The sequence below is a fragment of the Acipenser ruthenus genome, chromosome 30 (assembly GCF_902713425.1).
Source record: "Acipenser ruthenus chromosome 30, fAciRut3.2 maternal haplotype, whole genome shotgun sequence".
In the NCBI taxonomy this organism is placed as follows: Eukaryota; Metazoa; Chordata; class Actinopteri; order Acipenseriformes; family Acipenseridae; genus Acipenser; species Acipenser ruthenus.
Genome location: NC_081218.1, coordinates 15,144,047 through 15,156,846, shown reverse-complemented (window position 1 = coordinate 15,156,846; position 12,800 = coordinate 15,144,047). Strand labels below are relative to the sequence as shown.

General features: G+C 47.2%; 1 protein-coding gene across 13 annotated transcripts in view; it reads left to right on the top strand.

Annotated features, from left to right (window-relative positions):
• The window catches only part of LOC117428121 (liprin-alpha-2), a 38,370-nt gene that overhangs the window by 16,962 nt on the left and 8,608 nt on the right, over positions 1 to 12,800 (top strand). For 8 of the 13 annotated variants that reach the window (XM_059005081.1, XM_059005077.1, XM_059005076.1 and 5 more), the window contains exons 4-19: positions 329 to 403; positions 1,167 to 1,262; positions 1,838 to 2,059; positions 2,401 to 2,547; positions 2,792 to 2,926; positions 4,191 to 4,274; positions 4,684 to 4,815; positions 5,048 to 5,110; positions 5,311 to 5,402; positions 5,621 to 5,762; positions 7,197 to 7,423; positions 8,202 to 8,433; positions 8,917 to 8,952; positions 9,783 to 9,922; positions 10,389 to 10,546; positions 11,770 to 11,851. In XM_059005081.1, coding sequence (XP_058861064.1) covers positions 329 to 403; positions 1,167 to 1,262; positions 1,838 to 2,059; positions 2,401 to 2,547; positions 2,792 to 2,926; positions 4,191 to 4,274; positions 4,684 to 4,815; positions 5,048 to 5,110; positions 5,311 to 5,402; positions 5,621 to 5,762; positions 7,197 to 7,423; positions 8,202 to 8,433; positions 8,917 to 8,952; positions 9,783 to 9,922; positions 10,389 to 10,546; positions 11,770 to 11,851 — 2,063 coding nt within the window. The other 5 variants (XM_059005078.1, XM_059005079.1, XM_059005082.1 and 2 more) reach the window with 5 other exon arrangements.

Below are 12,800 nucleotides of genomic sequence, written 5' to 3'. Positions count from 1 at the left end.
CCTTCGAGTGGGTGCAGCTGAAGAAACTCTCTGAGAAGACTTATTACCTGTCAGGCTATTGCAGGTCTCAGATGTGCTGCCACTGCATTGAGTGACGGTCGTGTGAGCCCCACTATCGCTGAGATCCTTTCCCGTTGCTGAATAGTTGCACACACATAGTTCTAGTGAAACACGTCACATGACCCTATGAATTGATTTTCATACGTCGTGATTGTTGGATTTTTTTAATTGATCTAAATTCTCCGGTTTTGTGGGCCACTCTGTGTATTTTAAATAGACTCTTCAGCCTCCCCTGATCTCCTAAATGAACTTCTTTCCCTCTGTGTAGGTGCGCGAGCGACTGAGAGTATCTCTGGAGAGAGTGACAACCTTAGAGGGGCAGCTAGCAGCCGCCAGCCAAGAGGTACCACACACATGCAGCTTGTACAGCGATGCATTCCACAAAGCACCAGCTTCACATTCCCATTGCGTTTCACAAATCCCTCAGTTCTGCGTGAGATCAGGTTAAAAGCGCTGTAACCACAAATGCAGACATAGTGGTTAAGCTTTCACTGGGCTGCATGACACATTGCTAGGCTTGACTATGGGGAACTTTTAGAAGGGGATATGACACGTCAATGTTTTCTCAAGTAATGCATGCTTTTTTTTTTTTTTTTTAGATCATTTACAGTCGTCACATCGAGGTGGCTTATTTATTCGAGCGTGGAAGTTTAAAGCTTAGTCATTGCCTGATCAGAGCTGAATCATGTCTAAACTCCAAGTGCATCTGGTACACCTGAGTGCAACCAATAACCTTTCCCCCCTGAAACAAAAAAACAAAAAACACTTCCTCAATATTAAAAATATTTCAGCTGGCATAACAATGTGTACTTTTTATATATTTTACAAAGTACTGCACCATTCTATAAATACCAGAGATTGAGAGCGACAGTAAAACGCGTTTTATTTTATTTTAATGAATGGAGCTCATTTCAACTTAAACCCTGAGCAGCCGTCACACTATCTTCTGTGATCTCCAGTGCAAATGCACTGTAATGGTTCTGCACTGTAGCTATGTGATGCCATAATGTGATTTAGTCCCAGGATCGGAATATATCTGAAAAACCAGAAGGCCTTGCTGTGTTTTCTGATTGAATCCTCCTCTATGTTCTTGTGTTTCTTCCCAGCTTTCAGTGCTAAGACAAGGGCACCCCCAGAGGAAGGACAAGCCCGAAGGAGATCACGTTGATGGGACGGAACCAGTGCCCAAGCCAACCTGGAAGGTGGGTCACTGGTAGTGATGGGAATGTGCTAGCGTGCACGGCATTCTTTACACAATGCAATATAGACCGTGATGGGTTTCTTTTGTGTTAATGTGACTTGGGATGTACCTCAGATGGTCCTGCTTGTAAGCAAAGCCTTCGTGTCCTTGTCCTCAGTGAAAGATAACCCACATGTCTGCAGCTCGCTGTGGCCTCCCATTGCAGAATCACAAGGCTCTGTTAATTAACACTTCAAATGAATTCTCTGTCAGGCTGAAAAGATAAAAGCTGCATATGAATATCACACTGTGGAATCGAATTGCAGCATTTTTTTGAGGTCAGACTATTTAAAATGGAACTGGTTGATTTGATGAAACTTTTTTAAATAGAGCATTTTACAGCACTGTGGAATTCCCCGGTATTGCATCAGTATTTTGCGTGGTGTTCCCGGGATCCCCAGAGATTGTTAAAGCAATCCCGGGTGCTTCCCCTTCCTTTCTTGTTTAATATCATGTGTGTTCTGTGTGGTTCTCTGTTGTTAGCTCTGCTTCTGGTTCTGGGTGAAACGTGTCGCTGTCTGCTTTGTGTTGCGTTAGAGGCTCCCGAACGGCTCCATCGACGCCCATGACGAGGTGAGCCGGGCTCTGCAGTTACAGGAGCTGCTGGAGAAGAGCAACGTGGAGCTCGTGCAGAGCAAGGAGCGCGTGGCCACACTGACCGCCCGCGTGGCCGAGCTGGAGGCTGACCTCAACACCGCCCACAAAGACCTGCTGAAGAGCGAGGAGATGAGCAGCAAATACCAGCGGGACATCCGCGAGGTGAGGGGGCCAGCGGTCACATGCATGTCTCACAGCTGGACACCGCTGGACAGAGCGCGAACTGAGGCCGCTAGCGATCACTGCGTCCCCCTTCTGCGCCACACAGATGAAACGCTGACGATGCTTCATGCTGGTATCAAACGCACAAGTGCCACAATGCTGAGGCTTCTGTAGACAATTGTATACAACATACACTTTTAGAGCAATTTCTGACTTTAAAATCACCGACTTTAAAAGTGGTGCAGATTCTGAGACCTCGGCTCACTTCTACTGGTATTTGTAAGCTTGGAGGGACGGCTGCATGTGGTTTTGTTTTGCTTTACTGTGTGCCTGTGTCCTAGGCTCTGGCTCAGAAGGAAGACATGGAGGAGAGAATTACAACTCTAGAGAAACGCTACCTGGGTGCGCAGAGAGAAACCACTTCAATACACGACCTCAATGACAAGCTGGAGAACGAGCTGGTGAACAAGGAGTCTCTCTACAGACAGGTGAGCAGGGCTGGGACTCCTGCTGTAGAGCAGTGTCACCCATTCCAGGTTTTACTATGAGCTGGATTAGCAACAGTGTGTAGAGGTAACAAGCTCAGGACGTGTGATTTAAACTCATAGTAAAAGCAGACATGGATCAAACAGGCGTGTGTGTGTGTGTGTGTGTGTGTGTGTGTGTGTGCGGTGCTTGTCTCTGCACACTCCCACACTCCTGCCCATGCTGTGCTCTGCGTGTGTCTCTCAGAGCGAGGAGAAGGCCAGGAACATCCAGGAGCTGCTGGAGCTGGCAGAGCAGAAGCTGCAGCAGACGATGCGCAAGGCTGAGACCCTGCCCGAGGTGGAGGCGGAGCTGGCACAGAGAGGGGCCGCCCTGACCAAGGCAAGTACAGGGCAGGGCGGGCAGGCAGAGCACTGGCCCTCGCAGGGACTGGCTTTACTTTACTTGGGTAAAAGTGTCCGCTTAATGACTAATAAAAAAAAATAATAATGCAAAAAAAGGCTTAACTAATTTATTTTCCAATATTAATTGAATTAACTTATGCACTACTTAATGTATAAACACATATAACCCATCACACCACAGGAAGGATCCTGAACGTATTGCAGCTGCAGTGATTCTGAATGAAATGCTTGGGCTGTAGAGGTGTTTGCATGTTTGGATTCAAAGCCCCGGTGCTTTCAGAGAAGCTTTTCACCCTCCGTTCACAAAGTCCTCGTGCTCTGCACAGAAGAAGAAAGAATTTGCCTGCACACCAGCATTCAGGGATCCTGTCTCCAGCTTTCTGCATTTTTAAGAAGTCTTACAAAACCGTGGTGGAGAATTAGAAATTAATGAGCACAGCTTCCGTGACTAGAGGCTTTAGCTGTCGGCAAAATCCATGCAGAGAGAGTCAGCGGGTCTCCTCTCTCTCTGTCTCTCTGTCTCTCTGTCTCTCTCTCTCTCTCTCTCTCTCTCTCTCTCTCTCTCTCTCTCTCTCTCTCTCTCCTCCCTCTCTCCCCCTCCTCTCTCTCTCTCTCTCTCCATCTTTCCCTCTCTCTCTTACCCCCCTCCTATCTCTCTCTCTCCTCCCTCTCTCTCTCCCGCTCCTCTCTCTCTCTCCCGCTCCTCTCTCTCTCTCTCTCTCCCCCTCCCCTCTCTCTCTCTCTCTCTCTCTCTCTCTCTCTCTCTCTCTCTCTCTCTCTCTCTCTCTCTCTCTCTCTCCATTAAAGACTTGGCAGAACGAATCTATCTCCTTGTAAAAGATCCATATATAGTGTAGATTAATCAGGCGCTGCTCTGGTCTCTGACAGCCCTGACTGTGAATTGTGTTACAATTGATAGTTCTGGGTGTTTTGTACTTTTTCTTAGATTAAGAAGGATGGATTTGCGCGTTATCTTTCTATTTTTTTTTTGTAACGTACCAAGTGTGGTATTTTGTACACAGGAAGTGTTGCAGGGGGACAGGTTAAAGCTCGCACCCGGGTGTACCTGCTGGACTTGGGGATTGTTCAAGAAGAGCTGTCCTGAGGACGCAGGGCTGCTCTAAATGTACATTTTAGAAAGTAGGTTTGAATGCTGAAAGAGCAGGGGAGTCGCGCGGGTGCTATAGTTTCTATAGAAGCCCTCTCTAAGTTGGCACCTGTTCGTTTCTTCTTGTTACCAGGCTGAGGAGAGGCATGGCAGTATCGAGGAGCGCTCCCGACAGCTGGAGGCTCAGCTTGAAGAGAAAAACCAGGAACTGGGCCGGGTAAGGTGTCATTTCCTCAGCTGCCACCACACTACATGCTCACTTCCTGTGCAGCACTTATTAGGGTCCTACCTGAGCACACTAGGACTTGTGTGAGGGGGTCCTATTCGCTGCTGCACAGGAAGTGAATGTATGATGTCAATAGATACTGAGACGCTGTCTGTGATGAATAGTGCCATCTAGTGGCTGCCTTGGAAACAGCACCCAGTGAGTGCAGGACACACTGCAGCAGTTTTCTATTAAAATTTACCTAGTATTGAGGAAAACTGATGTTAAGAGTGCCGAAATTAACTTCTATTTTATAACATGTGTTAAAAGATTTCAAAAACTGTGTTTGCAACATTCAGCTCCCAGACCGTGCAAAACCCTTGACTTTGCTTGGTATAGTTTAATGTTGGCCGTGTTGCAGGCGAGGCAGAGGGAGAAGATGAACGAAGAACACAACAAGCGACTCTCGGACACCGTCGACCGTCTCCTCACTGAGTCCAACGAGAGGCTGCAGCTGCACTTGAAGGAGCGCATGGCCGCTCTGGAGGACAAGGTGAATATCTGCAGCCACTGCAATGCAATCGCCACGGCATCGTCTTCAATCTCAACCCCGCAGCGTCCCGCGCGTCTCTGAAACGAGAACAGCTGCTTTATTAATGATTCCGCTTCTTGAGCATTCTCTGATCATTTCTAATGGATTGTCTGTGCTACACGGTTATTCTGAAATGCCATTATAAGACTTATTCATAAATATATCGTGTGTGTGGTTTTTTTTTTTTTTACAGAATACCTTGATTCAAGATCTGGAAAACACACAAAAGCAACTGGAAGACTCTTACCATAGCAAGGTATAGTATTTACAGCGAATGCCAGCCAAGGCTATATCTTAGGAGCCACTCGTTCGATTCAGATTCAGCTCCGTATGGGTAGAGGAAAGCAGGGCTGCCTCCAGTGATTGTGACCTACAGCACAGGAAGTGATCAAATAGGGACCCGAAATGATTCAACTCTAAAGTGCAGTTCTTGTTTGTGTTCAACCTTGTTACCAGGAAAGGTTGGCGACTGAAATTGAAAAACTGCGTGCGGAAATGGAGCAGCTGAAGAGGAGAAGCGGAGCCTTCGGGGACAGTGTGCACCCACGGTAAACACAGAGCCCTTTTTTATTTGATTTCTTTTTTTTACGCCGCAGTTTCCTTACTGTAAATCGTTGAATCCTTTTAAGACTTTTTATTTCAAGACCCCATGGCCTGGATTTTTCAGTTTTCCTTCAGTAGGTTTTGGCCTGTGCTGTTCGGAAGCCTTCATTCCTGTCCCCTCTCTCCGGTCTCTCTCTCTCTCTGTCTCTCTCCCTGTCTGCAGCTCTCTCGTCGGCAGCACCACGGATGTCCGCTTCTCTCTGGGCTCGGCACTCGACACGCAGGTTGACCACTTCGGCACGCCAGCGGTGATCCGACGGGCGCAGAAGGGACGCCTGGCAGCCCTGCGGGACGAACCCACCAAGGTGCAGCAACTTGCCCTGGTCATAAGAGAGGCACTCCCAGGGGCACCCGAAACCACACAGTGCTGGGCATCTGTGTTTCGTGTTTGTATTCATATCGACAGAATCATATGGAACAATGTCTGGGTTCAGTGCTACATAGCAAGCATTTCTGTGAGCTGTATCTTTAGAAACTGTCAAACATCACATGGCATCACGAGAGACTTCTCATTGGGGCACGTGTTCCAAGCCTGATCTCCAGTCTTTAATTAAAACCTAGTTTTTGAAACTAGAACCGAACCACGAAGTTCTATATTTCAGGTCACTTTAGCGGGTTCCGCGGGTGTCTGTGAATTCCGAGATTTCCGAGGAATTCCGTTCTTAGATTTGGGTTGCCTCTAGTCATAACCCTTCATGTAGATTGTTGGCCATGTGTGGATCTACACTGTAGCCAATGAAATACATCAATAACCCTTACAGGTTACCTGGTGTGCCACACAAGTATAAAGAACGCTTCCAGCTTGTTTGCACAGAGAGAACTGCTTCATTAGATATGATCAGGCTGTTCTTCAGCATGCTTTCCTGAGAGTCTCACAATCAGGCATCTGTCCTGTGTCTTGCTATATGCATGCACATGCTGCTGCACTGTGGCTGTGCTTTACCAAGAGCTCTAGTGTCTGCGTTGTCTTTCTGTTCACCTCTAACTGATGTCTTGTGCTTCCATTGATTTCTGCTTCTATAAATGGACATCCGCAACATGTGAGTTCTTTACAAATCTGATTTCCTGGTACTGCTGATCATTGTGTTTCCAGTATAGCATGTGTAACTGCAGGGGCAGCTAGACATGTAACACTGGCTTGATAAATAATGATAGTAGTAGTAGTAGTCATATTAGTATTATTAGTATTGATAATAAATATAACTGTAATAAGAGGGCTTGGGTATCTCTTTGAGCTGAAACAATGGGTTAAAAGCTTATTTTGTGTTTAATGATTTACCAGTTTAAAAAAAATAATGAATATAACAAAATATTATTTTATATTATTTATTCTTGCCTTTCATTAGCTTTAGTGTGTAGAAACTCTTTGAACATCATATTGAATGAACACTTCTGAGGAGCGATTGCCCCTCGGTAGTGCATATTAATAAATCAGTGGCAGTTCCCTGTGGGTTTATAGCTGGAAAGTAACACACTTCATTTTAACGCCAGTGTTGCCTTGATAATGCAATGATGTGTCCTCTGAGAGCTGAATTGAATAATAACGCCTTGAGAAACAAGAGAAGCAAAGTTCCAAACGAGAAGAGGCGATTCAGCCCATCAGAGCTTGCTACACAGCTGACTGATAGTGTCGATTCAGCTCTTAAAGGATTCCAGCTCTGGCAGCTCCAGCGACATGACTTCTTTAGCAGAATGTAGTGAGGCGGGTGTGAAAGCTTCTGCTCGTCTGATTGCATCAGATCCTGCCGATAATGGATCAGGAATGGGACCGCGCCCAGCCGCTCAGTGTCCTGGCCAGCGTGACCCAACCCATCGAGAGTGACCCCGAGCTGTCGGACATCGACGACGATGACCGCGAGACCATCTTCAGCTCGGTGGATGTGCTCTCGCCCAGCGGTCACTCTGACGCCCAGACCCTGGCTCTGATGCTGCAAGAACAGCTGGACGCCATCAACGAGGAGATCAGGTGGGCAGCGAACTCGTGAAACAACTGTTGTTTGTGATCTCTGAGGTTCTTTCTGTGCTTGTGATCTCTTAGGTTCTTGCTGTGCTTGTGATCTCTTAGGTTCTTGCTGTGCTTGTGATCTCTGAGGTTCTTGCTGTGCTTGTGATCTCTTAGGTTCTTGCTGTGCTTGTGATCTCTGAGGTTCTTGCTGTTGTTTGTGATCTCTTAGGTTCTTGCTGTGCTTGTGATCTCTTAGGTTCTTGCTGTGCTTGTGATCTCTGAGGTTCTTGCTGTGCTTGTGATCTCTGAGGTTCTTGCTGTTGTTTGTGATCTCTTAGGTTCTTGCTGTGCTTGTGATCTCTTAGGTTCTTGCTGTGCTTGTGATCTCTTAGGTTCTTGCTGTGCTTGTGATCTCTGAGGTTCTTGCTGTGCTTGTGATCTCTGAGGTTATTGTTGTTGTTTGTGATCTCTTAGGTTCTTGCTGTGCTTGTGATCTCTTAGGTTCTTGCTGTGCTTGTGATCTCTGAGGTTCTTGCTGTTGTTTGTGATCTCTTAGGTTCTTGCTGTGCTTGTGATCTCTTAGGTTCTTGCTGTGCTTGTGATCTCTGAGGTTCTTGCTGTTGTTTGTGATCTCTAAGGTTCTTGCTGTGTTTGTGATCTCTAAGGTTCTTGCTGTGCTTGTGATCTCTTAGGTTCTTGCTGTGCTTGTGATCTCTTAGGTTCTTGCTGTGCTTGTGATCTCTGAGGTTCTTGCTGTGCTTGTGATCTCTGAGGCTCTTTTCGTGTTTTTGTTTGTTAGGATGATCCAGGAGGAGAAGGAGTCGGCAGAGCTGCGTGCCGAGGAGATTGAGAATCGGGTGACGAGTGGCAGTATGGACGGGCTCAACATGCGCCCCCTGCGGTCCCGCTCCTCCATCCCCACCTCGCTCACCGCCCTGTCGCTCGCCAGCTCCTCCCCCCCCGTCAGCGGCCTCTCCACGCCCAAGCTGTCTTCCCGCTCAGCCGCTCATGAGCTGGGCATCATGACTCTGGTGAGCGGAGCGGAGTTCACAGCACTGGGTCCCATTCTCAGTAAAAGATAAATAAAGCATGTCCCTGCTAGCTGGGAATCAGAACAGGTTGGGAGTATTTTTTAACTGAATTTAACAGTAAAACAGACTTTTCAAATGCACTGTTCACAAGTTCAAAACCAGTACTAACTACCAGCTCTGTCCAGGATACACCATTGCTAGGATTTCCAACGGGGTTTAATGTTTATCTACATTTGCACATGAATATGATTTTTTTTTTTTTAAATATCCTATTATGCCCTTTATTCATCTCTACTGTTTCCATGTAGGCTCTTAGGAATCCCCTCAATGTTGGGTGTGTCGATATCTGTGGCTTTCCCTGTAGAGTTTCACCTTGAATGGGGGGAAAGAAACCACTGTATTGTATACAGGCTCTAGCTCAGGATACACTGCTTAACAATATCTCTGTTTGCATGTGTCTGCTTTTCTCTTCTTGCCGATCAGCCCAGCGATTTGAGGAAACATCGTAGGAAAGTACTTGTAAGTGCAGCTCTTGCTTGTTTTTCGATTTGTCAGACACCGATCATGAATCCTCTCCCCCTCTCTCCCAGTCTGGTGTTTTTATCCCATTGCTTGTGATTATCTTTCCATTGACTCCCACTCTGATTCAATCGAGGCGTATCCCACAGGGATGACCCGTACTGCAGCTGGATTTCACAATACCAAAGGATCCATCGGAACTGCAGCATCCTATTTTTAGAAGCAATCGCAGCATTACCACGGATAGGCGGTTGATGCAATGCAGTGGGATTCACCAGTGCTGTAAAACGCTCAAGTTTAGGCTTGATCAAATCAACCCCTTAGTCATGGGACCTGGACCTAAATACTTCTGCATTCAAAGTTGTAAACCAGCTTCGCAGCTGAGCAGCTCAGACTCAGTTGAGACAGGGCTCTGGTCCTCGAGAGTCGTGTTTTAAAATTGTTACATCGGGCACTGATGGACTCTGAGGTCCTCGCAGTGGATGCTGCTGTATACTGTCACACACACACGCATACACAAAGCACACATACAGTATTGCACATGGTAAGTTGTTTCCTGCATATCCCATTAATGTCATGTGTGTGCCTGTGTGTCTGTGTGCAATTGTCATTGAAAGCCTCAGCATTGCTCCCGTTCTGCACTACGGGTTGAAAGTGACTTCACCATATAATGCTTCACCTGGGTTTGAGCTGGAGACTTCAATCAGTATTGAACCCACGTCAGTACTGAAGGGAATGAAATGCGGTTCTAAAGGTGCAGTCACTTTCTCCCCCGGTCGGTCAGAGGAGTGGGGCTGGGTTCGAGTGTAACCGGGGACCCTGTGCTCCAGTCTCCAGTGTCCTGGGATGACAGTCGGGAGGACAAGCCCACCATCAAGTGTGAGATGTCGCCCCCTCCCTCCCCGCGCAGCCTGCGTCTGGAGCAGATGTCCCAGTCCCTGCTCTCCACCAGCCAGGAAGACGGCAAAGGGTAAGCCAGCCGCTTTCCTTCCATCTCCTTCCAAACTGCTTCCAAACATTGATTCCGACTGCTTTATTGGACTGCAACTATCCTGGAGTTAAATAGGCTGCACAAACCCTACTGTGTGTAAAATGCAGACGCGGTTCCCAAGTGGCTTCTCCTGGTGGAAGAGCTTCTGCGTGGGTCATACAGCGCAGGTTTGCATCCTGGCTGTGCGACGTGCAGGGGTTAGTAAGACAAAACCGCAGGGACTGTTTCTCCTCGTCACGCTACAGCGCACCCTACTGGCCAGGTGCCCAGCGAGCTCAAAGGTCCTACAGGGCTGGCCTTTGTCCTCCAGGGGCCGGTAGCTCGCTGGCTTGGTCGTAGGATCAGAGGACGGGACGAGGGGAAAAGCGATTGTGCATTCCAAATTGGGAGAAAATCGAAATAATAATTGGACACACAGAACAATAAAAGGAGAAATGTGTTGCAGGCCGGACGACCAGAACAGCAGTCGTAACAGCAGCCAAGACTCCCTCCACAGGGGCAGCAAGAAGAAGGGCATCAACTTCTCAATCGTACGGCTGTTTGGCAAGAAGGAGAAGGCCAGGCTCCTGCAGATGGGCAGGGGGCAGGGAGCTGGGATTACAGGTAGGGTACAGCACAGGAGAACTCCGATAGACATACCCAACCACAAACAAGCCCGTCACACGTTTCATTGCAGGGCTTTCCAAGGGGTCTCAGGGGGTTTCTTATTAGGGTTCAGATGTCGCAGGAAATGCTAATAACAATTTGGAGTACAAATGTTGGCCTGGTGCGTTGGGTTTGGTCACTATATTGGATAGATTAAAAAAAAAAAAGTAAAATGATCTTTTCATGGAAACGAATACAAATAAGAGTGGTCTTTTATTGTTCTAAACACTTCATATATATTCTAGAACCGCAGTAAGTTGTCACAGGGTTATGCAGTGGCATACAGGAGTCTGGAGGAGTGGAGATTCTTGTGTGTGTGATACTGGGACTCACAGGAGTCCTGGGGAGTGGAGATTCTTGTGTGTGTGATACTGGGACTCACAGGAGTCCTGGGGAGTGGAGATTCTTGTGTGTGTGATACTGGGACTCACAGGAGTCCTGAGGAGTGGAGATTCTTGTGTGTGTGATACTGGGACTCACAGGAGTCCTGAGGAGTGGAGATTCTTGTGTGTGTGATACTGGGACTCACAGGAGTCCTGAGGAGTGGAGATTCTTGTGTGTGTGATACTGGGACTCACAGGAGTCCAGAGGAGTGGAGATTCTTGTGTGTGTGTGATACTGGGACTCATAGGAGTCCTGGGGAGTGGAGATTCTTGTGTGTGTGTGATACTGGGACTCACAGGAGTCCTGAGGAGTGGAGATTCTTGTGTGTGTGATACTGGGACTCACACGAGCCCTGAGGAGTGGAGATTCTTGTGTGTGTGTGATACTGGGACTCACAGGAGTCCTGAGGAGTGGAGATTCTTGTGTGTGTGATACTGGGACTCACAGGAGTCCTGAGGAGTGGAGATTCTTGTGTGTGTGATACTGGGACTCACAGGAGTCCAGAGGAGTGGAGATTCTTGTGTGTGTGTGATACTGGGACTCATAGGAGTCCTGGGGAGTGGAGATTCTTGTGTGTGTGATACTGGGACTCACAGGAGTCCTGAGGAGTGGAGATTCTTGTGTGTGTGATACTGGGACTCACAGGAGTCCTGAGGAGTGGAGATTCTTGTGTGTGTGATACTGGGACTCACAGGAGTCCTGAGGAGTGGAGATTCTTGTGTGTGTGATACTGGGACTCACAGGAGTCCTGAGGAGTGGAGATTCTTGTGTGTGTGTGATACTGGGACTCGTTTCAGATTTTGAGATCGGGTTCCAGGATTTTCTGGGACTGGGGAAGCTGGGAACGCAGGCTGAGCGAGACCGGAGATTCAAGAAGAAGTACGTAGGATTAATTCCAGTTTTTTTTTTAATTCATTCAGCATTAAAAGTTATTAAATGGCATTTCCATCTTCCACCTAGCACTGCACTGCACTGTTATGTTTGTATTTCTGTGTGCGTTTAATCCTCCGATTCTGAGTTTCCATTTTCATGTTAAACTTGCCATTTATTTCACAAGGCTCCTCGTGTGTCTTGCTGTACGTTGTGAGATGTGGGTTGAAAACTGCCTTCTTTCTGTTTGTTTCTCCGCCTAACGGTTGCCGTGCTTGTTAATGTGTGCATGGATCTCACAGAGGGAGTTTTCAACCAGTGCATTAAAAACAATGTCTGCTTTTCTTTTTCCATTCACCCTCCCATCCCATGACACCCAGAGAGAGGTAAGCGTCGCTCTCCTGCTGTTGTTTGGTTGCGTTTTCATTTAACTTCATAGAAGTTTCTCTTGTGTTTTTGTCTTTTCGATTTATAGTTTTGACTGCCTTTTACAGTCTGAAAATCAGAATGAAATGTCATTGAATTGCTTTTGTTCCAGTTACCTGGCTATTGTGTGGTGTTAGCAGTGATCGTGAGTGGATCTGGGTTCTGTGGCTTATCGGTTTTCTGTCTTTATCTGGTGGGGTGACAGAGCTGAAAGGTCGCGCTGTCGCCTGATTGGAATAGAACGCGAATTCTCCAGATTTCGATGACTCCGTCCGGTAGCAACAGGACCCAGAACCACTCTGAGTGATTGCAAACACCATACTGTAGTAATGTGAATATAAAAAAGCAAATACAATTCTATCTGAAGCTACTAAGATGCCGTGATACCAAATCTCAGGGTCAGCGGTCATTTCCAGGAAACACATTTCGGTACTATGCTGATGTCAGAGATTACCAGCGTGTATTGTGTCTTCATACCATTGTGTTACTATTGGAATGTCAGGTATGACAATGTTACTAGTGGGGTAGCACC